The sequence below is a fragment of the Salvelinus fontinalis genome, unplaced genomic scaffold (genome assembly GCF_029448725.1).
Source record: "Salvelinus fontinalis isolate EN_2023a unplaced genomic scaffold, ASM2944872v1 scaffold_0120, whole genome shotgun sequence".
In the NCBI taxonomy this organism is placed as follows: domain Eukaryota; kingdom Metazoa; phylum Chordata; class Actinopteri; order Salmoniformes; family Salmonidae; genus Salvelinus; species Salvelinus fontinalis.
The window spans coordinates 355,354-378,893 of NW_026600329.1; the positions used below are offsets into that span (position 1 = coordinate 355,354).

The 23,540-nt window shown below is 45.4% G+C and overlaps 1 protein-coding gene across 2 annotated transcripts in view; it reads right to left on the bottom strand.

The window, feature by feature from the left end:
* Positions 1-10,468: 10,468 nt before the first annotated feature.
* The window catches only part of LOC129843342 (glucagon receptor-like), a 26,392-nt gene continuing 13,320 nt past the window's right edge, over positions 10,469-23,540 (bottom strand). For both annotated transcript variants that reach the window (XM_055911985.1, XM_055911984.1), the window contains exons 7-13: positions 21,154-21,313; positions 20,923-20,983; positions 18,033-18,102; positions 16,136-16,224; positions 15,633-15,777; positions 14,289-14,330; positions 10,469-14,095 (exon numbers count right to left, since the gene is read on the bottom strand). In XM_055911985.1, the coding sequence (XP_055767960.1) occupies positions 13,676-14,095; positions 14,289-14,330; positions 15,633-15,777; positions 16,136-16,224; positions 18,033-18,102; positions 20,923-20,983; positions 21,154-21,313 (987 nt within the window). In that variant the 3' untranslated portion in view covers positions 10,469-13,675. The remainder of the gene's footprint in view (positions 14,096-14,288; positions 14,331-15,632; positions 15,778-16,135; positions 16,225-18,032; positions 18,103-20,922; positions 20,984-21,153; positions 21,314-23,540) is intronic.

Below are 23,540 nucleotides of genomic sequence, written 5' to 3' on the forward strand. Positions count from 1 at the left end.
CTTGACAATTTTTCTCTTCCTTTGACTACAGACGCAGTCAGTCTCCAACCAAATACACTCTGACCCACATGAAGGGCCGCTGCTCTGGGGCTGACCCTGTGCCTCTCAGCGTGTGTATCTGACGGTGTTGAGAAAGGAATTGCGTATTTCTGTTGTAACCAACGGACAATATAGTATTGATTTTATTCTACTGTCTCTACTAAGAAAAACCAGCAACCCTCAGACTCAGTTGGAGAACGATGCAGCCGACAGATGCTTGGACCCCTCTGTCAAAGAACATTCCAAAGTGTTGAGTTGCTATCACTCTATTGGACAGAGAGAGAGAGGAAGACGGAGGGAGAGAGACGAGAGAGGGAGAGAGAGAGAGAGTCACAGAGAGACAGAGGGAGAGAGAGAAAGAGTTGGCGAGAGGAAAACAGAGAGAGAGGGGGAGAGAGACAGTGGAAGAAATAGAGAAGGAGAGAGGGAGAAAGAAAGAGGGAGAGCGAGAAAGGGAAAGAAAGAGAGAAGAGGAAGTGAGAGAAAGGGAAGAAAGGGAGAAGAGGGAGAGCGAGAAAGAGGGAGAGAGGGGGAAAGAAAAGGTCAACCAGTGGAGCACCAACACATTACAATCTAGAATGATCTGTTCATTTATCTTCCCTTTTCTCCTTCGACTTGTTACAACACTAGATAATAGTAAATAATAGTAGTCAAATGTCTCCATTCTTCTGAAACTCTTGTGTGGTGTAATGTTTACTGTTCATTTATGATTGTATATTTCACTTTTGTTCATTGGTTATTTCACTTGCTTTGGCATTGTAAACATATGTCAAATCTAGGAAGAGAAGAGGTGGAAAAGAGGAGAGGAGAAGAGGAGAGGAAGAGGAGGAAAAATGTAATGGAAAAGAGGAGAGGAGAGGAAGAGGAGGAAAAATGTCATGGAAAAGAGGAGAGGAGAAAAGGAGAGGAAGAGGAGAGGAGGATGAGAGGAAGAGGAGAAGGAGAGGAGAGGAGAGGAGAAGAGGGAGAGGAGGGGAGAGGAGAAGAGGAGAGGAAGAGGAGAGGATAGAGGAGAGGAAGAGGAGAGGAAGAGGAGAGGAGAAGAAGAGAGGAAGGGAGAGGAGAAGAGGAGAGGGAGAGGAGAGGAAGAGGAGAGGAGAAGAAGAGAGGAAGAGGAGAGGAGAAGAGGAGAGGGAGAGGAGAGGAGAAGAGGAGAGGGAGAGGAGAAGAGGAGAGGGAGAGGAGAGGAGGAGAGGAGAGGTTCATGTTAGCTCCTCTCTCGTACTGACTCTAGTCTGTCCTGAGGAACCGCTGAACTCACTGGCTGCATCACGTTAGCTCTCCTCTCGTACTGACTCTAGTCTGTCCTGAGGAACCGCTGAACTCACTGGCTGCATCACGTTAGCTCCCCTCTCGTACTGACTCTAGTCTGTCCTGAGGAACCACTGAACTCACTGGCTGCATCACGTTAGCTCCCCTCTCGTACTGACTCTAGTCTGTCCTGAGGAACCGCTGAACTCACTGGCTGCATCACGTTAGCTCCCCTCTCATACTGACTCTAGTCTGTCCTGAGGAACCGCTGAACTCACTGGCTGCATCACGTTAGCTCCCCTCTCGTACTGACTCTAGTCTGTCCTGAGGAACCGCTGAACTCACTGGCTGCATCACGTTAGCTCCCCTCTCGTACTGACTCTAGTCTGTCCTGAGGAACCGCTGAACTCACTGGCTGCATCACGTTAGCTCCCCTCTCGTACTGACTCTAGTCTGTCCTGAGGACCACTGAACTCACTGGCTGCATCATGTTAGCTCCCCTCTCGTACTGACTCTAGTCTGTCCTGAGGAACCACTGAACTCACTGGGAGTCTGCCCTGCGTCGTGTTAGCTCCCCATGCTACACAGGACTTTACAGACTTGAATAATATAACACGGCATGTAGAAATATTGAAACTGTTTATTACTGTTCACAAAACAATGTCCATACAGGCTTGAAACACTTTACATTGCTAGACGATAAACCGGTAGCTCCCAGCTTTATAGGCTAATTTCCTTTGCTAGTTTACAGCGCAAGCTAGCATCAATTCATTACCCATAGTTGTCCCTCAACCAATAGTTGATGCCATTTTGTTAGTTTTTTTGCGTTGTTCGTAACTGTTTTGTAAATAATGTAGCTGTTTCTGTCTCCTATGACCGAAAAAAGTTTCTAAACATCAGACCTGGGATTGCTCACCTCAAACTGCACAAAGTGTTTTTCTTCAACAAGTCGGACGCGAGGGATATACTGTTGACACCCGGCCAGGCCCCGGTCCCCGTAATTCACTGGTGAAGGAAACTGAGATTTCGAGCAAAAGATCAGGGTGCCATGTGGGGACCCGGCGACAAGTGGCTAATCTGCCCTTGCCTTCTGTCCTGTTAGCTAACGTTCAATCGCTGGAAAATAAATGGGAAAAACTGAAAGAACGTATATCCTACCAACGGGACATTAATTTTATTTTATTAATTTTATGCTCTGCCGAGTCGTTGGTGAACGACGACATTAAGAACATACAGCAGGCGGGTTATGCACTCTATCTGCAGGACAGAACAGCAGCCTCTGGTAAGACACGGGGCGGGGGCCTATGCATTTATGTAAACAACAGCTGGTGCATGATATCTAAGGAAGTCTCAAGGTTTCGAGGTAGAGTACCTTATGACAAGCTGTAGACCACACTATTTACCCAGAGGATTTTCATCTGTATTTTTCGTAGTGGTCTACATACCACCACAGAGCGAGGTTGGAATTAAAACCGCACTAAATGAACTGTATTCCGCCATAAGCAAACAGGAAAACGATCATCCAGAGGTGGCGCTCCTAGTGGCCGGTGACTTTAATGCAGGGAAACTTAAATCAGTTTTACTGAATTTCTATCAACATGTCAAATTTGCAACCAGAGGGAAAAAAATTCTAGACCAACTCTACTCCACACACAGAGAAGCGTACAAAGCTCTCCCTCGCCCTCCATTTGGCAAGTCTGATCATAACTCCATCCTCCTGATTCCAGCTTACAAGCAAAAATTAAAGCAGGAAGCACCAGTGACTCGGTCTAAAAATGTGATCAGATGAAGCAGATGCTAAACAACAAGACTGTTTTGCTAGCACAGACTGGAATATGTTCCGGGATTCTTCCAATCGCATTGAGGAGTACGCCACATCAGTCACTGGCTTTATCAATAAGTGCATTGAGGACTTTGTCAACCACAGTGACTGTACGTACATACCCCAAACAGAGGCCATGGATTACAGGCAACAATCTCACTGAGCTAAAGACTAGAGTTGCCCCTTTCAAGGAGCGGGACTCTAACCTGAAAGCTTATAAGAAATCCTGCTATGCCCTCCGACGAACCATCAAACAGGCAAAGCATCAATGCAGGACTAAGATTGAATCGTACTACACCGGCCCGGACAGTAGTCGGATGTGGCAGGGCTTGCAAACTATTACAGACTACAAAGTAAAGCACAGCCGAGAGCGGCCCTATTGTGACGCATGTAGCATTAGGGACTCCAGCCACCCTAATCATGACTCCAGCCACCCTAATCATGACTCCAGCCACCCTAATCATGACTCCAGCCACCCTAATCATGACTCCAGCCACCCTAATCATGACTCCAGCCACCCTAATCATGACTCCAGCCACCCTAATCATGACTCCAGCCACCCTAATAATGACTCCAGCCACCCTAATCATGACTCCAGCCACCCTAATCATGACTCCAGCCACCCTAATCATGACTCCAGCCACCCTAATCATGACTCCAGCCACCCTAATCATGACTCCAGCCACCCTAATCATGACTCCAGCCACCCTAATCATGACTCCAGCCACCCTAATCATGACTCCAGCCACCCTAATAATGACTCCAGCCACCCTAATCATGACTCCAGCCACCCTAATCATGACTCCAGCCACCCTAATCATGACTCCAGCCACCCTAATCATGACTCCAGCCACCCTAATCATGACTCCAGCCACCCTAATCATGACTCCAGCCACCCTAATCATGACTCCAGCCACCCTAATCATAAACTGTTCTCTCTGCTACCGCACTGTAAGCGGTACCGGAGTGCCAAGTCTAGGTCCAAGAGGCTTCTAAACAGCTTCTACCTCCCAAGCTATAATACTCCTGAACAGCTAATCAAATGGCTACCCAGACTAAATGGAGACCCCCCCCCCCCCCCCCCCCCGCCATACGCTGCTGCTACTCTCTGTTATTGTCTTTAACACTTTAACATTCTGCATGTACATAATTATCTCAATTACCTCGACACCGGTGCCCCCGCACATTGACACATTGACTCTGTACCGGTACCCCCTGTATATATCCCCGCTATTGTTATTTACTGCTGCTCTTTAATTATTTATTTTTCTTATCTCTACTGTATGGTACAACATTACACCTGTTGTATGCGGCGCATGTGACAAATAACATGTGATTTGATTTAATACTTGGTGATAATTTGCTAACCATAACGCAAAATATGCTGATTTCAAAGCTGATTATCACCCAAAACTTTATTAATTCACTTCATTAATTGGCTAATATGTAGCATAGATTTGGTGTCATTTTGGTATCGAGTATCTGGATGATATCGGTACTGAAGCAGAAATTGTGGTATTGTGACAACAATACAGTATGACGTTCATGTTCATTCAGAATCAGAAGACATCCCAGTTGAGCCCAGATAATGTAACTATCAATATTTAATGAACTAGTTTCAATGGGGAAATGTCTTTCAAGTGATGGACACACACACACACACACACACACACACACACACACACACACACACACACACACACACACACACACACACACACACACACACACACACACACTATGTGAATGATTGATTCCACTTTTTAATCTATTTTATCATTCCATCAGTCATCAGTGAATCCATTTGTTGAGACGATGGCAGCATATGACTCCTTTAATTAAGAACCATTCCCTCTTTACCCACCCACCTCTCTCTCTTTACCCACCCACCTCTCTCTCTTTTTCTCCCTCTTCTCTCCATCCTTTAATCTCTCTTTTCAACTCTCTCTCTCACCACCCTTTGTTCCCCCTCTCTCTCTCTCTCTTTCTGTCTCTCTTTCTCTCTCGCTTTTCCTCCTGCTTTCTCTGTTCTTCCCTCTATCCGTTTCATTTTCTGTTCACCTTTCTCTACCCCTTCCCCCTCTCTCTCACCTCCCTTCACCCCACCCCTCTCTCTCTCCCTCTCTCTCTCTCCCTCCCCCTCTCTCTCTCCCTCCCTCCCTCCCTCTCTCTCCCCCTCCCTCTCTCTCTCTCCCTCTCTCTCTCTCTCTCCCCCTCTCTCTCTCTCTCCCTCTCTTTCACTCCACATTATAGATTTAATGTACATGTACTAGTCAGTCAGGGTATGGTGGGGATTAAGTGAAGAGGAGGACAGTTGAACACACTCTCACTGCTAACTCAAGGATGTCTATCACTGTTCAGACTGCCACAGGAAACCCACACAGAGAACTGTCAAGTTACTCTCTCCTTCTGAAAAGACACAGGCTGCGTCACAACGGACACCCTACTCCCCTTATAATACTTTTGGACAGGGCCCATCTGGTCAAAGTAGTGCACTATGTAGGGAATAGGGTGCCATTTGGGACTCAGATTGATATGAGGGTCAGAGTGCTGCTGTATCAATGGGTAGGAGGACTATAGCCTTGATCTCAGCTGGCGCTAGGCAACCAGAGAACGTTCCCCATGTGATTCTTAACCACTTCTCCCCCTCTAAATGGGGATGTAGGTTCTACTCCATATGTGGTGATACATTCCACCTGATGGAATACTGGAATAGTCCTTGTTCCATGTTTTCAGTTTATGGGGTGACTCATTATTATTGACGGCAAACTGCATAGAAACACACACACACACACACACACACACAGACTCAGAAACACACACACACACAGATGCACACACACACACACACACACACACACACACACACACACACACACACAGATGCACACACACGCACGCACACACTTTCACACCCACCACACAATGATTAAGTAGGGAGCTGACCTGGAAATGTGGGGTTATACAAAGTTTTGGTTATCAATTGAAACGCTGACTAAACACTGACAAACAAAACACTGAGAAACCCTGAACACGTACAGCTCCAGATGGATGGACTGTGCGTGAGTGTGTGTGTTTGCGTGTGCGTGTCTGTGAACAGGGTACACATGTGGTTTAAGATGAATGGGGTCTTGTTTCAATGTTGAAACAGAGCAGAGTGGCAGAGCCCAGATAAGAGCAGTGGATTAATCAGGCCTTAAACGCTCAAACAACAACACTCTGGGCTCATTAACTACTGTCTGATTCACAACAGAACACACAGCCATGATGTCATAATGCACAGACAGAACACATAGCAACTACTGCAGCTCGGAATACAGGAGAACAGTAGGGCGGGGTGATGTCACAATGAACAACATCTTGTCTCAAGAGAACAACATCATCACACTGAAGGTCACTGTGGGTGTAGAAGATTTTTGGAAAAAAAGAGAGTCATTTGAAGATGGAAGGTTTTAAACTAATTTAAGAAGAGAGGATAGAAAGTGTAGGGAAAGTCATGTAGGTCCATTTATTTGGGTAGAGAGGATAATTTGGGTCGAGGGATTTGAAAAGAGAGGACAGTGGGGTAAAACTAATTTTGAGGAGATAGGACAGAGGGTTAAAACTAATTTTGAGGAGAGAGGACAGAGGGTTAAAACTAATTTTGAGGAGAGAGGACAGAGGGTTAAAACTAATTTTGAGGAGAGAGGACAGAGGGGTAAAACTAATTTTGAGAAGAGAGGACAGAGGGGTAAAACTCATTTTGAGAAGAGAGGACAGAGGGTTAAAACTCATCAGCGTTACATACAGTCTCCTCAGCCTTCAAAACAACACATTCACCCACCACCATCTATCTATGTCCAATATAATGGATGTTACACACACTGTTCATTAGGCCTTAATGAAACAACCATCACCAATATACAGACAAATACATGCGTTACAAACGGCACCCTATTCAATAGTGCACTACTTTAGACCAGGAACCATCGGGCTCTGACCATCATAGTACACTACTTTAGACCAGGAACCATCGGGCTCTGACCATCATAGTGCACTACTTTAGACCAGGAACCATCGGGCTCTGACCATCATAGTACACTACTTTAGACCAGGAACCATCGGGCTCTGACCATCATAGTACACTACTTTAGACCAGGAACCATAGGACTCTGACCATCATAGTACACTACTTTAGACCAGGAACCATCGGGCTCTGACCATCATAGTACACTACTTTAGACCAGGAACCATCGGGCTCTGACCATCATTGTACACTACTTTAGACCAGGAACCATCGGGCTCTGATCCTCATATGTGCACTATATAGGGAATAGGGTGCCATTCAGGACGCTACCCTACAATACCTACAAAATCTATATTCTATAATACCTACAGTACCTACATTCTACAATATCTATGTTACGCACGCCTCTGAGAAGAGGGAACGCAACTCCCTGCTACAACTCAACTCTCTGAAGTGCAAGAGGTATGGACTGTAGGTGCGAGTAAGGATGACACAAAAGCAGAATTTACCGTTTACTAGAATTTATTTTCTTACACGGTAATGTGGGGAAAAGGGGCTGGACGGACCCAAAGCAAAGAAAGTAAATATCAAAGTTCCCCCTCTCCTATCTAACCTGCCTACCCACTTAACTTACCTAACTTAACACCGCCTGGTGCCCTAACCAAAATACAGGGGGTGGTCCGCCCAGGTCTTACCTAGTGTGCCTAGACAGTAAATATACTACGGGTATATGTATGCCCTCGGGCCTCTTGCCTAAGCACTCCCAAAGTGCCTTCTCCTTCCCCCCTGGGAACAAATGAAACAGAGTAATTATTAATGATTTCACAAACACTCACAAACACAGGACATAGAAAAACTGCTACCAACAACAACAGTACATACCACACTTTCTGATACACAACCCACACTATATCACAATCTAATTTTTCTCTCTCTCTCTCCAAATCTCAATCTCCAAATCTCTACTCCAAATCTCTACTCCAAATCTCAATCTCCAAATCTCAATCTCCAAATCTCAATCTCCAAATCTCAATCTCCAAATCTCAATCTCCAAATCTCAATCTCCAAATCTCAATCTCCAAATCTCAATCTCCAAATCTCAATCTCCAAATCTCAATCTCCAAATCTCAATCTCCTCTCTCTCCAAAACTCCTGGGGCAGAACACTGGCTTTTATCTTCAGGTGGCAATGGTGATTAGTGTCAGCTGCTTCTTGACGAGGGGGCGGGGTCAGCTCCAATCACCAATTAGCCTGGGGTTGACCAATCAGCTGGTTGGGGAGTACTTCAGGAAGCCATCTCCTGAAACACACACTCAAATACAAAACAGAACACAGAAACTGGGGAACGTAACAATCTACAATATCAATATTCTACAAAATCTACAATATCAATATTCTACAATATCTACAATGTAAATATTCTACAATATCTACAATATCTATATTCCACATGGGTGGGAAGAGAGAGGAGGGAGGGCGGAGGGTCTGAGTAACCAGTGTTACCGTGGTGATAGAACCTGGTCCTGGATTTTAAGAACACTGGTGACTGTTCTGTTACTGAGTCTGATGGGGCTGCAATGTTCCACCCCCACTGTAAACACACACACACACACACACACACACACACACACACACACACACACACACACACACACACACACACACACACACACACACACACACACACACACACACACACACACACACACAGACAGACAGACAGACAGACAGACAGACACAAAGACAGACAGACAGACAGACACAAAGACAGACAGACAGACACAAAGACAGACGCACAGACACACGCACACACATACACACACATTTTTGATTTAAGAAAATACGTTCTTTGTTTACACAGTAACTCTTTGATCGACTACTGTCATCATTTAGAAATGCTGCTTGTGTTTCCAACTGGATCCCTCTGCTTTTAAGTGACTCAGTTCATGTTCTGCTAGAGCTCTGATGTCTAGAATCAGCCCGTAGTATGTAGACATTGTTATGAGGGTTTATTTCAGACAGGTGTACATTATAGTCTCTGAGACTGGTGATGCCTGGCTTACTACCTGGCTTACTACCTGCCTGACTACCTGGCTTACTACCTGGCTTACTACCTGGCTTACTACCTGGCTTACTACCTGGCTTACTACCCGGCTTACTACCCGGCTTACTACCCGGCTTACTACCCGGCTTACTACCCGGCTTACTACCCGGCTTACTATCCGGCTTACTACCCGGCTTACTACCCGGCTTACTACCTGGCTAGATCCGTCAGAGACAAACAGGGCGTCTCGCATTTAAAGGCACCTGATACGGAGTCAGATTGAAGTGCTATTAGAATGCCGTCATTCCTCTGACGTTTGGAGAGGATTCTGGGTCCATAACGACACTGTCTGTCACTATTCTAAGGTGTCGCCAGTGAGATTGTCATCACTCGTCACAACGTGCTCTTTGGAAATGCCAAGTTCTTTTCTTTCTTCTCTTTCATCTTCTTTCGTTCTTCTTTCCTGGAAAATATTGACGTTGACAAATTAGATTCATGGTCTTGTCTTGTCTCTTGGTGTCTCCTTGGCAGTACCGTGGTAACAGAGGCTCGCTGCCAACGGATAGAAAGGACAGACTGCTGAACAACATGGTAATAATGAAAATACGGGATAAATTGATCAGAAGTTCAGAGGGTTTTTGGGTTAAAGCAGAAGGAAACATTTCCTTTGGACCTTCTGTACGTTCCCACAGTGCACAGAAGTCAATTCAACGTCTATTCCACGTCGGTTCAAAGTCGTTTCATTGAAATGACGCGGAGGCGACGCTGAATCAACCAGTGTGTGCCCAGTGGGCCCGGACAATAAAGTCCTGCTCGTCTTCCCCTCAGGAGAAGTGAACCGCTGACACACAGAAAGAATGAAGCAGATTTTCATTTCACCACATTGAGATCATTATACCAACATTGTAATGAGGACCTCAGAGAGAAATAATCAATCAATCATTGGTGAATGGTTGGTGAAACAATTGTGTAGAATGATACGCGTGTGTACATACTAACAACTGATTGGTCCCTTTGTTTAAACCACCTGATGACAGATGTTGTGTCCCAAATGGAATTCTCTTCACTATAGCCCATAGGGCTCTGGTCTAAAGTAGTGCACTATAATAGGGAATAGGGCTCTGGTCTAAAGTAGTGCACTATATAGGGAATAGGGCTCTGGTCTAAAGTAGTGCACTATATAGGGAATAGGGCTCTGGTCTAAAGTAGTGCACTATATAGGGAATAGGGTTCAAGTCAAAAGTAGTGCACTAGATAGGGAATAAGGTGACCTTTGGAATGCAGAACAGAGAGAACAGTCTTGATGGTCAGTTGGTCATCTCTTTTAATCATTACAATCTTTCGAATCATGTCGACTTCTAACGGAACACAAAACAACATATTTCATTCCTCTTCTTCTCTGTTTAAGAACTTGGTATGTACATTCTACACATCATGGAGACGTCACGTCATGAGTAGGCTAGAGACAGGAGTTCACCTTGCCCACAGGAACCAATCCAGGGCCCGTATTCACAATACGTCTAAGAATAGGAGCAGGAGTGCTGATCTAGAATCAGGTTTGCCTTTCAGAACATAACAAATAAGATTACATGGACAGGGAGGACCTGATCCTAGATCAGCATTCAGATTACATGGACAGGCAGGACCTGATCCTAGATCGGCATTCAGATTACATGGACAGGGAGGACCTGATCCCAGATCAGCATTTATACTCTGAAATGAAACCTTTATTTAACCTTTATTTAACTAGGCAAGTCAGTTAAGAACAAATTCTTATTTACAAATACAGCCTACCCCGGCCAAACCCGGACAACGCTGAGCCAATTGTGTGCCACCCTATGGGACTCCCAATCACAGCCAGTTGTGATACAGCCTGGATTCAAACCAGGGTGTCTGTAGTGATGTCTGGCACTGCGCCACTCAGGAGATGCTTTGTGAATACAGGCCCAGGCCTTTAGCTGGTGTTAGTTAATAACAATGGGATTGCAGAGTTCGTTCCTGGTTAGTTAACGTAGTCAGGAAATCCTCTGGGCCCTACTCATGATGACGACGCCCTCGACTTCACACACTGTGCGTGGGTTGAGTGAGGACAGATCAGCGTCTCCCAAACTCGCTCCTATTGGGTATTAACCTTGTGCATCATCAAGCTCTGATTAGTCTGAGTAACGCTGGGATAGATCACAAGCACAGGAGTTTCTCCAGGACCTACGACCTAGAGGTTTTCCTGCACGGTGAGGTCACAGAACAAAACATCCACAGAAACAGAAAGCCTTGTATCTTCACCATCTATATGAACAGACGTTGTAATGTCTCCATTAGTCCACAGCGCCTGTCCACAACCATACAGACGTTGTAATGTCTCCATTAGTCCACAGCGCCTGTCCACAACCATACAGACGTTGTAATGTCTCCATTAGTCCACAGCGCCTGTCCACAGCCATACAGACATTGTAATGTCTCCATTAGTCCACAGCGCCTGTCCACAGCCATACAGACGTTGTAATGTCTCCATTAGTCCACAGCGCCTGTCCACAACCATACAGACATTGTAATGTCTCCATTAGTCCACAACCATACAGACGTTGTAATGTCTCCATTAGTCCACAGCGCCTGTCCACAACCATACAGACGTTGTAATGTCTCCATTAGTCCACAGCCATACAGACATTCTGACAGAATATGTCGGGTCAACGAAAAGAGGAAGAGGGCAAAGGGGGGAGGGGTGCATGGAGGGGGGAGGGGGATACCCCATCTCTTATAGTCCCCCTGGAGGTAAGAGCTGGTATGATGCATCCTTGTGTCTGATTGGTGGGCGATGGGTTGGCTGTCCTTTTAGAACCTGAATAACTTACATTTTATACAGTCTGTCTGTTTCTCTGTCTGTTTCTCTGTCTGTTTCTCTGTCTGTTTCTCTGTCTGTTTCTCTGTCTGTTTCTCTGTCTGTCCACTCAAATGGGGCCAACAGTTCATGGTGAAACTCAATATTCACTCCAAAAAAAATTGTACCCAAACAAACTACCCATAATCCTCTCAGAGAGACCGTGAGAGGTCCAGTCCTCCACAGTCCCATAATCCTTGGGGGTTCCAGAAATGTCTGTCAGAATGCCAGACAGACCTGGCAACATTCTAGAATGTCCTGTTTTTCCACAGCTGAGTCTGTTCTCTGGGGTGTTCTGATCTAGTCCTGTCCTGAGAGGGCCGAGATAGAACGCTCTGGGAGGAACGTGTGTGTGTGTGTGTGTGTGTCTGTGTGTGTGTGTGTGTGTGTGTGTGTGTGTGTGTGTGTGTGTGTGTGTGTGTGTGTGTGTGTGTGTGTGTGTGTGTGTGTGTGTGTGTGTGTGTGTGTGTGTGTGTGTGTGTGTGTGTGTGTGTGTGTGTGTGTAAATCTGTGTAAATGTCACTTATTTTGACACGGATTAGATCTATAATATAAATGGTTAAGTTATGCAAGATGTTATCAACAAGACGTCTCCATGGTTGTTTGGGTAGGAACGTGCTGAACTAAACTAAACTGTGCTGGCCAACAGTGAAGTACGGTGGCTGCTGAGGGTCATACAGAACCACAGAGCTGATCTTTCAAATGGCACTCTATGCATTATACAGGGCTCTGGTCTAAAGTAGTGGACTATATAGGGAATAGGGCTCTGGTCAAAAGTAGTGCACTATTAGGGAATAGGGCTCTGGTCAAAAGTAGTGCACTATATAGGGAATAGGGCTCTGGTCAAAAGTAGTGCACTATATAGGGAATATGGCTCTGGTCAAAAGTAGTGCACTATATAGGGAATAGGGCTCCGGTCTAAAGTAGTGCACTATATAGGGAATAGGGTTCCGGTCTAAAGTAGTGCACTAGATAGGGAATAGGGATCCATTTGGGCCTCCGTAGCAGTAGAGAACAGGGACACACGGTGTGGACTTACACACTTTCTCACATGAATTTGAAAACGGTGGGTAAATACCTCCAGCCAATGTGAACCTACACCAATCCTATGCTTTAAATGATTGACGGGGGTGCTAGTGCACACTTCCAGAAAAGGGAGGAGAATCGGATCACAGCCAGGGAGTTGTTGAGCGAGGGTAGCGTTTGGTTGGCGGTCGTACACATGGACACAGCTAGCAGGCCTGCTAGTTTTCCTTTAGCAGTAGTTCTCGTCAACCGTGATGTTCGTGGTCAACGAAGAGATTTCCTTGAGGTCCTGAACACAGTGGGGAACGTGGTCCATCCCGTGTGGTCAAAATATGGTCACAGAGAAAGAAACAGTAAAATCGTTCATATTTTCAGACTATCGAGCCTTCTGTACCTGCAGTCAACCAATCAATCAACCAACCGATCAATCCATAGGATCTGGACCTGCAGTGCAATAACGGTCCCCTCCAGTAGGTGTGTTGTCTCTTTCTACACCAGAACACTTTAGCAATGTATCTATCAATCAACCAATCAATCCATAGGATCTGGACCTGCAGTCAACCAATCAACCAATCAATCCATAGGCCGGGGATGGTCTTCCCCCGTTGGTCAGAAGTTGCTTTCGGCTCCCTCCTCTGGGCGTGTATAACTCTGCGCCCTCTCCACCAGACAAACGTCCTCCATCAGAGTGCTGCAGTTGTTAGTGCCACCGTGTGGTGTGGAGGGACACTGCAGGCAGGATGGAGTCTTTGCTTTATCCGTCCTGTTGTGGCAGGACCCCACCAGTCTACTGCTCTCATTGGGGGTGATGGAGGTTGAGGCAGGGATAGGATCTGGGTCGTAGTCGGGGTTGGGGGTTAACTGTGAGTCTTTAGGGTTGCTGCCGTTGTCTTGGACACCGGCCAGGTTGCCGGTGACGATGCTGCCGCTCTTGACGTGAGGCGTGTGGCTGTATGTATGACGGTACTCTTCCTCGATGTCTTTACCCAGCTTCCATCTCTTCCACTTTTTCAACATCTCAGACTGGACCTGGAGAGAGACAAACAGATGGAGGGAGAGAGAAGGAGAGAGGAGGGAGGAAAAAAGGGAGAGAGAGAGAGACAGAGAGAGAGAGCGGAGCAGATGAAGACAGATAATGATAAGATTCTATAAGAGGCGGGAGACAAGAGAGAGAGGGGGAGAGGGAGAGAGGAGTGAGAGGGAAAAGGGGATTCAGACTCACCTCTTTGTTGACGAAACAATACAAGATGGCCACCAGTAGGCCCTGTAGAGAGGGAGAGGTTAAGAACACCTTATCACCATGGTAACACACCATAACACCACATTAGTTTAGTTTATTAGGATCCCCATTAGCTACCGCACATGTCTCAGCTACTCTTCCTGGGGTCCACATAAAAGACAAATACATGACAAAGTAGAGAACAGTAATAGAAGTGGGAGAAAAAGTATCCAATTGTCATACTTGAGTAAAAGTAAAGATGACTTAATAGAAAATGACTCAAGTAAAAGTGAATGTCACCCGGTAAAATTCTACTTGAGTAAAAGTAAAAAACGTATTTGTTTTTAAATACACTTAAGTATCAAAAGCAAATGTAATTGCTAAAATATACTTACGTATCAAAAGTAAAAGTATACATCATTTCAAATTCCTTATATTTAGCAAACCAAATGGCACGATTTTCTTGTTTTTTTTAAATTTATGAACAGCCAGGGTCACGCTCCAACATTCAGACATAATTTATAAACAAAGCAGGTGTGTTTAGTGAGTCCACCAGATCAGAGACAATAGGGATGACCAGAGATGTTCTCTTGATAAGTGTGTTTAGTGAGTCCACCAGATCAGAGGCAGTAGGGATACGTGTGTTTAGTGAGTCCACCAGATCAGAGGCAGTAGGGATACGTGTGTTTAGTGAGTCCACCAGATCAGAGGCAGTAGGGATACGTGTTTTTAGTGAGTCCACCAGATCAGAGACAATAGGGATGACCAGAGATGTTCTCTTGATAGGTGTGTGAATTTGACCTTTTTCCTGTCAGAATGTAATGAGTAATTTTGGGGGACAGCGGAAATGTATGAAGTAAAAGTAAAAGTTGTCAAAAAATATGAATAGTAAAGTAAAGATACAAAAAAAAAACGACTTAAGTAGTACTTTAAAGTATTTTTACTTTAGTACTTTACACCAGTAATTAATAGACAAGAACAAGATAAGATGTTACATGAAATACTATTATTTATTTATTTTTTATATATTTTGGAAAGACACCAAGAGACAACAAAAATAATATTTACACACTATTCATATGTACATGTTCATATTCACATTACGGTCTTATTACTACCCTATTTCACCTCTATGACAGCGTTACACCTTATCGCCATGGTGACACAACATAACACCACATTACAGTCTTAATAATGTAATGTCCTGTGGGCCCTGGCCAAAAATAGTGCACTATATAAGGAATAGGGCCCTGGCCAAAAATAGTGCACTATATAAGGAATAGGGTGCCATTTGGGACAAATCCGATGATGCCCATACAGGAAGTGATGTAAGTTTGATCTCCTGACCTGGAAGGAGTTGAAGAGGAGGTCATAGAAGAGGCGGATGAGACGCATCTTGGAACCTTTGGGGACGGACTCATCGATGACTAAGGTGAAGAGGATGGCGTGAATACCCAGCAGAGGGATGAGGGTCAGAGTGGATTTAGCCAGCCTGAGAGAGAGAGAGAGAGAGAGAGAGAGAGAGAAGGGGGAGAGAGAGAAGGGGGAGAAGGTGAGAGAGTATGAGGGAGAGATAGAAGGGGGAGAAGGTGAGAGAGAAAGAGAAAGGGGGGAGGGCGACAGAATGAAAAGGGGGAGGAGAAGGAGAGAGATGGAGAGGGAGAGAGATTGAGAGTTATCAAATTGAAAGAAGGAGGCAGAAGGGGCAAGAGAAAAGTTGGGGGTCATAAAAGGAGGATGTTACAGAGACCAACCACACAATAGACACACAATGTTATAACCTGTTAATATATCAAGTACATGACTTTAGAAGGGAACATGGGATGGAGGGATTTGTAGTCCTCAACCACCTGAATTTGTAATCTGTGTATCTCATCTGATGGGCCTTGAGCTTCGACATCAGGATCTTTATAATCCGGATGAAGATAAAGAAATTCATCTGAGAAAGAGAACGAGAAAAAGACAAAAGGAGAAAGAAATTAAGCCCACCCTAAATATTAGCATAGTCAGTCTATCTGTCTATCTGTCTGTCTGTCTGTCTGTCTGTCTGTCTGTCTGTCTGTCTGTCTGTCTGTCTGTCTGTCTGTCTGTCTGTCTGTGTGGGTGTGATATAGGCAGGGTCTCCCAGAACAATAACTTCTTCTACTAACATACATGGTCACTGTAAAAATGATTCAGGCACTAAGTAAATATTACCCCTCGACATCTATGATTTTAACATGAAAATGCAGGTTTCTGGTTTTACGTCAATATTTGACTATCTTAACTTAATTTTAATGTGTTCAAAAACATGACATTGTAAATGTAAATTCAATGTAATATACTGGGTCTAATTTAGTCAATTTTCACTCTAAACATAATAATTGTTTTTGCAACAACTTGCCAAGTGGCTCTGTTTTTAGAGGATTGTGGGTAATTCAGCATTATTAGACCTCGTGATACAGATGTGCTATGAGGTGTAATGGTTCCTTCATGCAGGAGGATAATTACTCAGTTAGATGTGCTATGAGGTGTAATGGTTCCTTCATGCAGGAGGATAATTACTCAGTTAGATGTGCTATGAGGTGTAATGGTTCCTTCGTGCAGGAGGATAATTACTCTGTTAGATGTGCTATGAGGTGTAATGGTTCCTTCATGCAGGAGGATATTTATTCAGTTAGATGTGCTATGAGGTGTAATGGTTCCTTCATGCAGGAGGATAATTACTCAGTTAGTTGTGCTATGAGGTGTAATGGTTCCTTCATGCTGGAGGATATTTACTCAGTTAGATGTGCTATGAGGTGTAATGGTTCCTTCATGCAGGAGGATAATTACTCAGTTAGATGTGCTATGAGGTGTAATGGTTCCTTCATGCAGGAGGATAATTACTCAGTTAGATGTGCTATGAGGTGTAATGGTTCCTTCATGCAGGAGGATATTTACTCAGTTAGATGTGCTATGAGGTGTAATGGTTCCTTCATGCTGGAGGATATTTACTCAGTTAGATGTGCTATGAGGTGTAATGGTTCCTTCATGCAGGAGGATGTTTACTCAGTTAGATGTGCTATGAGGTGTAATGGTTCCGTCATGCAGGAGGAACAAACAGCATCTTACAGTGTTTGCAGTCCTACCTCCACTGACTGCTAGTGGAATGAGTACTGTGTTTATCAATACCTGCTAAAGTGGGTTAAAATGCAAATAATTGAAGATGTAAAATAACCTTTTTAAACATTAAGACTTAGACTTAAGACTTGGAATTTATAAAATATATAATATTTAAAATAAAAATTAAGATTTATGATTTATGCGATATTCTAGTTACTGAACTTAATATATCAGTGTTTGTGCATCATAGTACCTCATGTTGACATACTCTGGAAGCTGATGCAGATAGTTAAGTCATTTTTATACTCAGAATACCTCATGTTGAAATACTCTAGAGATCAACGGATAGAGTGGAAGAGTGAGAGAGAGAGAGAGTGAGAGAAGGGGGGAGAGAGATGGGGGAGAGAGAGAGCAAGAGAGAGAGAAAAAGAGAGAGAGATGGGGGGAAGAGAGAGAGAGGAAGAGAGAGAGGGGGAAGACGAGAGAGAGAGAGAGAGAGAGAGGGAGAGAGGAGAGAAGAGAGAGAGAGGGGGTGAAGATAGAGAGAGAGAGTGAGAGAAAGAGAGAAAGAGGGGGGGAAGAGAGAGAGAGGGGGAAGAGAGAGAGGGGGGGGAAGAGAGAGAGAGAGAGAGAGAGAGAGAGAGAGAGAGAGAGTAAACTCACCAGGTAAGCTAACAGGATGGGAGAACGTATAATCCACCAGTAACCCATGTTGATGTTCCTCTCCCAGCACCTAAACAACATAATCATCATCATCATCCACATCGTCACTACCACCATCATCATCATCATTTTTATCATCAACACCACCATCATCACCATCATGGGAACAGTCTAAGGAGAGAGAGAGTGAACAGTCTAAGGAGAGAGAGAGGGAACAGTCTAAGGAGAGAGAGAGGGAACAGTCTAAGGAGAGAGAGAGGGAACAGTCTAAGGAGAGAGAGAGGGAACAGTCTAAGGAGAGAGAGAGGGAACAGTCTAAGGAGAGAGAGAGGGAACAGTCTAAGGAGAGAGGGAACAGTCTAAGGAGAGAGGGAACAGTCTAAGGAGAGAGAGAGGGAACAGTCTAAGGAGAGAGAGAGGGAACAGTCTAAGGAGAGAGAGGGAACAGTCTAAGGAGAGAGAGAGGGAACAGTCTCAAGGAGAGAGAGGGAATGGTCTAAGGAGAGAGAGAACAGTCTCAAGGAGAGAGAGGGAATGGTCTAAGGAGAGAGGGAATAGTCTAAGGAGAGAGGGAACAGTCTAAGGAGAGAGAGAGGGAACAGTCTAAGGAGAGAGAGAGGGAACAGTCTAAGGAGAGAGGGAACAGTCTAAGGAGAGAGAGAGGGAACAGTCTAAGGAGAGAGAGAGGGAACAGTCTAAGGAAAGAGAGGGAACAGTCTAAGGAGAGAGAGAGGGAACAGTCTAAGGAGAGAGAGAGGGAACAGTCTAAGGAGAGAGAGAGGGAACAGTCTAAGGAGAGAGGGAACAGTCTAAGGAGAGAGAGGGAATGGTCTAAGGAGAGAGAGAACAGTCTAAGGAGAGAGAGAGGGAACAGTCTAAGGAGAGAGGGAACAGTCTAAGGAGAGAGGGAACAGTCTAAGGAGAGAGGGAACAGTCTAAGGAGAGAGGGAACAGTCTAAGGAGAGAGAGAACAGTCTAAGGAGAGAGAGAGGGAACAGTCTAAGGAGAGAGGGAACAGTCTAAGGAGAGAGAGAGGGAACAGTCTAAGGAGAGAGAGAGGGAACAGTCTAAGGAGAGAGAGAGGGAATGGTCTAAGGAGAGAGAGAGGGAACAGTCTAAGGAGAGAGAGAGGGAACAGTCCAAGGAGAGCCATGGTACAGTCAATAACACAATAGAAAAAAAGTCCATATACAGTGTGTGCAAATGGCGTGAGGAGGTAAGGCAATAAATAGGCCATAGTAGCAAAGAAATTAGAATTTAGCAGATTAACACTGGAGTGATAGATGAGCAGATGATGGTGTGTAAGTAGTGATACTGGTGTGCAAAGGAGCAGCAAAGTAAATAAAACACTATGGGGATGAGGTAGGTACATTGAGTGGGCTATTTACAGGTGGACTATGTACAGCTGCAGCGATCGGTTAGCTGCTCAGATAGCTGATGTTTAAAGTTAGTGAGGGAAATGTAAGTCTCCAGCTTCAGCGATTTTTGCAATTCGTTCCAGTCACTGGCAGCAGAGAACTGGAAGGAAAGGCGCCCAAAGGGGGTGCTGCCTTTGTGAATGACCAGTGAGATATACCTGCTGGAGCGCGTGCTACGGGTGGGTGTTGTTATCGTGACCAGTGAGATATACCTGCTGGAGCGCGTGCTACGGGTGGGTGTTGTTATCGTGACCAGTGAGATATACCTGCTGGAGCGCGTGCTACGGGTGGGTGTTGTTATCGTGACCAGTGAGATATACCTGCTGGAGCGCGTGCTATGGGTGGGTGTTGTTATCGTGACCAGTGAGATATACCTGCTGGAGCGCGTGCTACGGGTGGGTGTTGTTATCGTGACCAGTGAGATATACCTGCTGGAGCGCGTGCTACGGGTGGGTGTTGTTATCGTGACCAGTGAGATATACCTGCTGGAGCGCGTGCTACGGGTGGGTGTTATGGTGACCAGTGAGATATACCTGCTGGAGCGCGTGCTACGTGTGGGTGTTGTTATCGTGACCAGTGAGATATACTTGCTGGAGCGCGTGCTACGGGTGGGTGTTGTTATCGTGACCAGTGAGATATACCTGCTGGAGCGCGTGCTACGGGTGGGTGTTGTTATCGTGACCAGTGAGATATACCTGCTGGAGCGCGTGCTACGGGTGGGTGTTGTTATCGTGACCAGTGAGATATACCTGCTGGAGCGCGTGCTACGGGTGGGTGTTGTTATCGTGACCAGTGAGATATACCTGCTGGAGCGCGTGCTACGGGTGGGTGTTATGGTGACCAGTGAGATATACCTGCTGGAGCGCGTGCTACGGGTGGGTGTTGTTATCGTGACCAGTGAGATATACCTGCTGGAGCGCGTGCTACGGGTGGGTGTTGTTATCGTGACCAGTGAGATATACCTGCTGGAGCGCGTGCTACGGGTGGGTGTTGTTATCGTGACCAGTGAGATATACCTGCTGGAGCGCGTGCTACGTGTGGGTGTTGTTATCGTGACCAGTGAGATATACCTGCTGGAGCTCGTGCTACGGGTGGGTGTTGTTATCGTGACCAGTGAGCTGAGATTTACCTCACAGATTTTTAACTGATAATATTTGGGCAATTCCACATTAACCGAATGACACTGAGAATCAGATTTTTCACTTTAAAATGTATACTAAACAAAAAGCATTGATTACATACAACTCTATATGCACAAGGACTACTTTTAACGATGTACACAGAACATTTTACAAAAACACATATACAGGAGGAACTGTGCAGATGTTTTTCCAGTAAATGTTTACATTTTGTATTTACTATATACATTTGTTGTATGGACTTGTATGGTTTACTAAGAAAGATATGTGTCTCAGCATCATTCCGTTACCATGGAAACGACACATTTAATAAATAATATTTTATTCACTCACTCTTCATTCTCGTACAGGTATTTGACTATCACCCACGGCAACACGAATATCAGAGGAGCACCTGATGAGAAGGAGAAAAAAGAGAGGGAAGATCACCACACACACACACACACACACACACACCACACACACACACACACACACACACACACACACACACACACACACACACACACACACACACACACACACACACACACACACACACACACACACACACACCCTCCTCACCCCAGCCGATAAACAGGTAGATACAGAAGTAGTTTCTCTCAGTGAACACGGTGATGACCAGGAGGCTGTGCAGGTAGATGCCTTCCACCAGCAGCCAATAGTTGTTGGCGATGACGCTGTACTGCATCATCACCATGGCGATACGGCACCCGGCAACCGTCTACGAGAGAGACAGGAAGAAGACCATATATAAAGACGTTGCTATGCAGAGACACACACTAGGGTAACACACACACCTGGATAACACACACACACACACACACACACACACACACACACACACACACACACACACACACACACACACACACACACACACACACACACACACACACACGCACACAAACACACACACACACACACACACATACACACACACACACATACACACACACACACACATACACACACACACACACACTTGGGTAACACACACACTCTGGTTGGGGTCAATGAGAAGTCAAACACTAGCGATATTTCAGTGTAATATCATTGATCTATGTGTGTGTGTCCTCACCTCTGAACCACAGCCAGATATAGTTAATTAAAAGGCCAAAACTACTATAAACTCAGCAAAAAAAAGAAACGTTGCTTTTTCAGGACCCTGTCTTTCAAAGATAATTCGTAAAAATACAAATAACTTCACAGATATTCATTGTAAAGGGTTGAAACACTGTTTCCCATGCTTGTTCAATGAACCATAAACAATTAATGAACATGCACCTGTGGAACAGTCGTTAAGACACTAACAGCTTACAGACGGTAGGCAATTAAGGACAGTTATGAAAACTTAGGACACTAAAGAGGCCTTTCTACTGTCACGAACCGCCTCGGCTCCGCCCACCGACATCCTATTAAGGAAAACAAGAGCAAAGAGAAAGAACTCAGCAGACAGAGTGGGAAGGTCGCACTAAAACCCCAAAAGAAAGATGCCCAGGGTCCCGTGTCTTAGGCATGCTGCAAGGAGGCATGAGGACTGCAGATGTGGCCAGGGCAATACATTGTCCGTACTGTGAGACGCCTATGACAGCGCTACAGGGAGACAGGACGGACAGCTGATCATTCTCTCTGTGGCAGACCACGTGTAACACCTGCACAGGATCGGTACATCTGAATATCACACCTGCGGGACAGGTATAGGATGGCAACAACAACTGCCCGAGTTACACCAGGAACGCACAACCCCTGCAATAGGCTGAGGGAGGACTGAGGGCTTGTAGGCCTGTTGTAAGGCAGGTCCTCACCAGACATCACCGGCAACAACGTCGCTGGACCAGACAGGACTGGCAAAAAGTACTCTTCACTGACGAGTCGCGGTTTTGTCTCACCAGGGGTGATGGTCGGATTTGTGTTTATCGTCGAAGGAATGAGCGTTACACCGAGGCCTATACTCTGGAGCGGGATCGATTTGGAGGTGGAGGGTCCGTCGTGGTCTGGAGCGGTGTGTCACAGCATCATCGGACTGAGCTTGTTGTCATTGCAGGCAATCTCAACGCTGTGCGTTACAGGGAAGACATCCTCCTCCCTCATGTGGTACCCTTCCTGCAGGCTCATCCTGACATGACCCTCCAGCATGTCAATGCCACCAGCCATACTGCTCGTTCTGTGTGTGATTTCCTGCAAGACAGGAATGTCAGTGTTCTGCCATGGCCAGCGAAGAGCCCGGATCTCAATCCCATTGAGCACGTCTGGGACGTGTTGGATCGGAGGGTGAGGGCTAGGGCCATTCCCCGCAGAAATGTCTGGGAACTTGCTTGTGCCTTGGTCGAAGAGTGCGGTAAAATCTCACATCAAGAACTGGTAAATCTGGTGCAGCCCATGAGGAGGAGATGCACTGCAGTACTTACTGCAGCTGGTGGCCACATCAGATACTGACTGTTACTTTTGATTTTGACCCCCCCCCCTTTGTTCAAGGACACATTATTCCATTTCTGTTAGTCACATGTCTGTGGAACTTGTTCAGTTTATGTCTCAGTTGTTGAATATTGTTATGTTCATACAAATATTTACACATGTTAATTTAAGTTTGCTGAAAATAAACGCAGTTGACAGTGAGAGGACATTTCTTTTTTTGCTGAGTTTATATAACAGACACACAGATACTATAAATACGCAGTGTCTAAGTTTTCGCTAACCTTGACCCTGTGTGTGTGTGTTATTCAGATGTATGTGTGTGTGTTTGTGTGTGCGCGTGTGTGTTTTCTAAGTGTGTGTGTGTTATTCAGGTGTGTGCGTGTGTGTGCGCGTGTGTGCGCGTGTGTGTTTTCTAAATGTGTGTGTGTGTGTTATCCAAGTGTGTGTGTGTGTGTGTGTGTGTGTGTGTGTGTGTGTGTGTGTGTGTGTGTGTGTGTATGTGTGTGTGTGTGTGTGTGTGTGTGTGTGTCTGT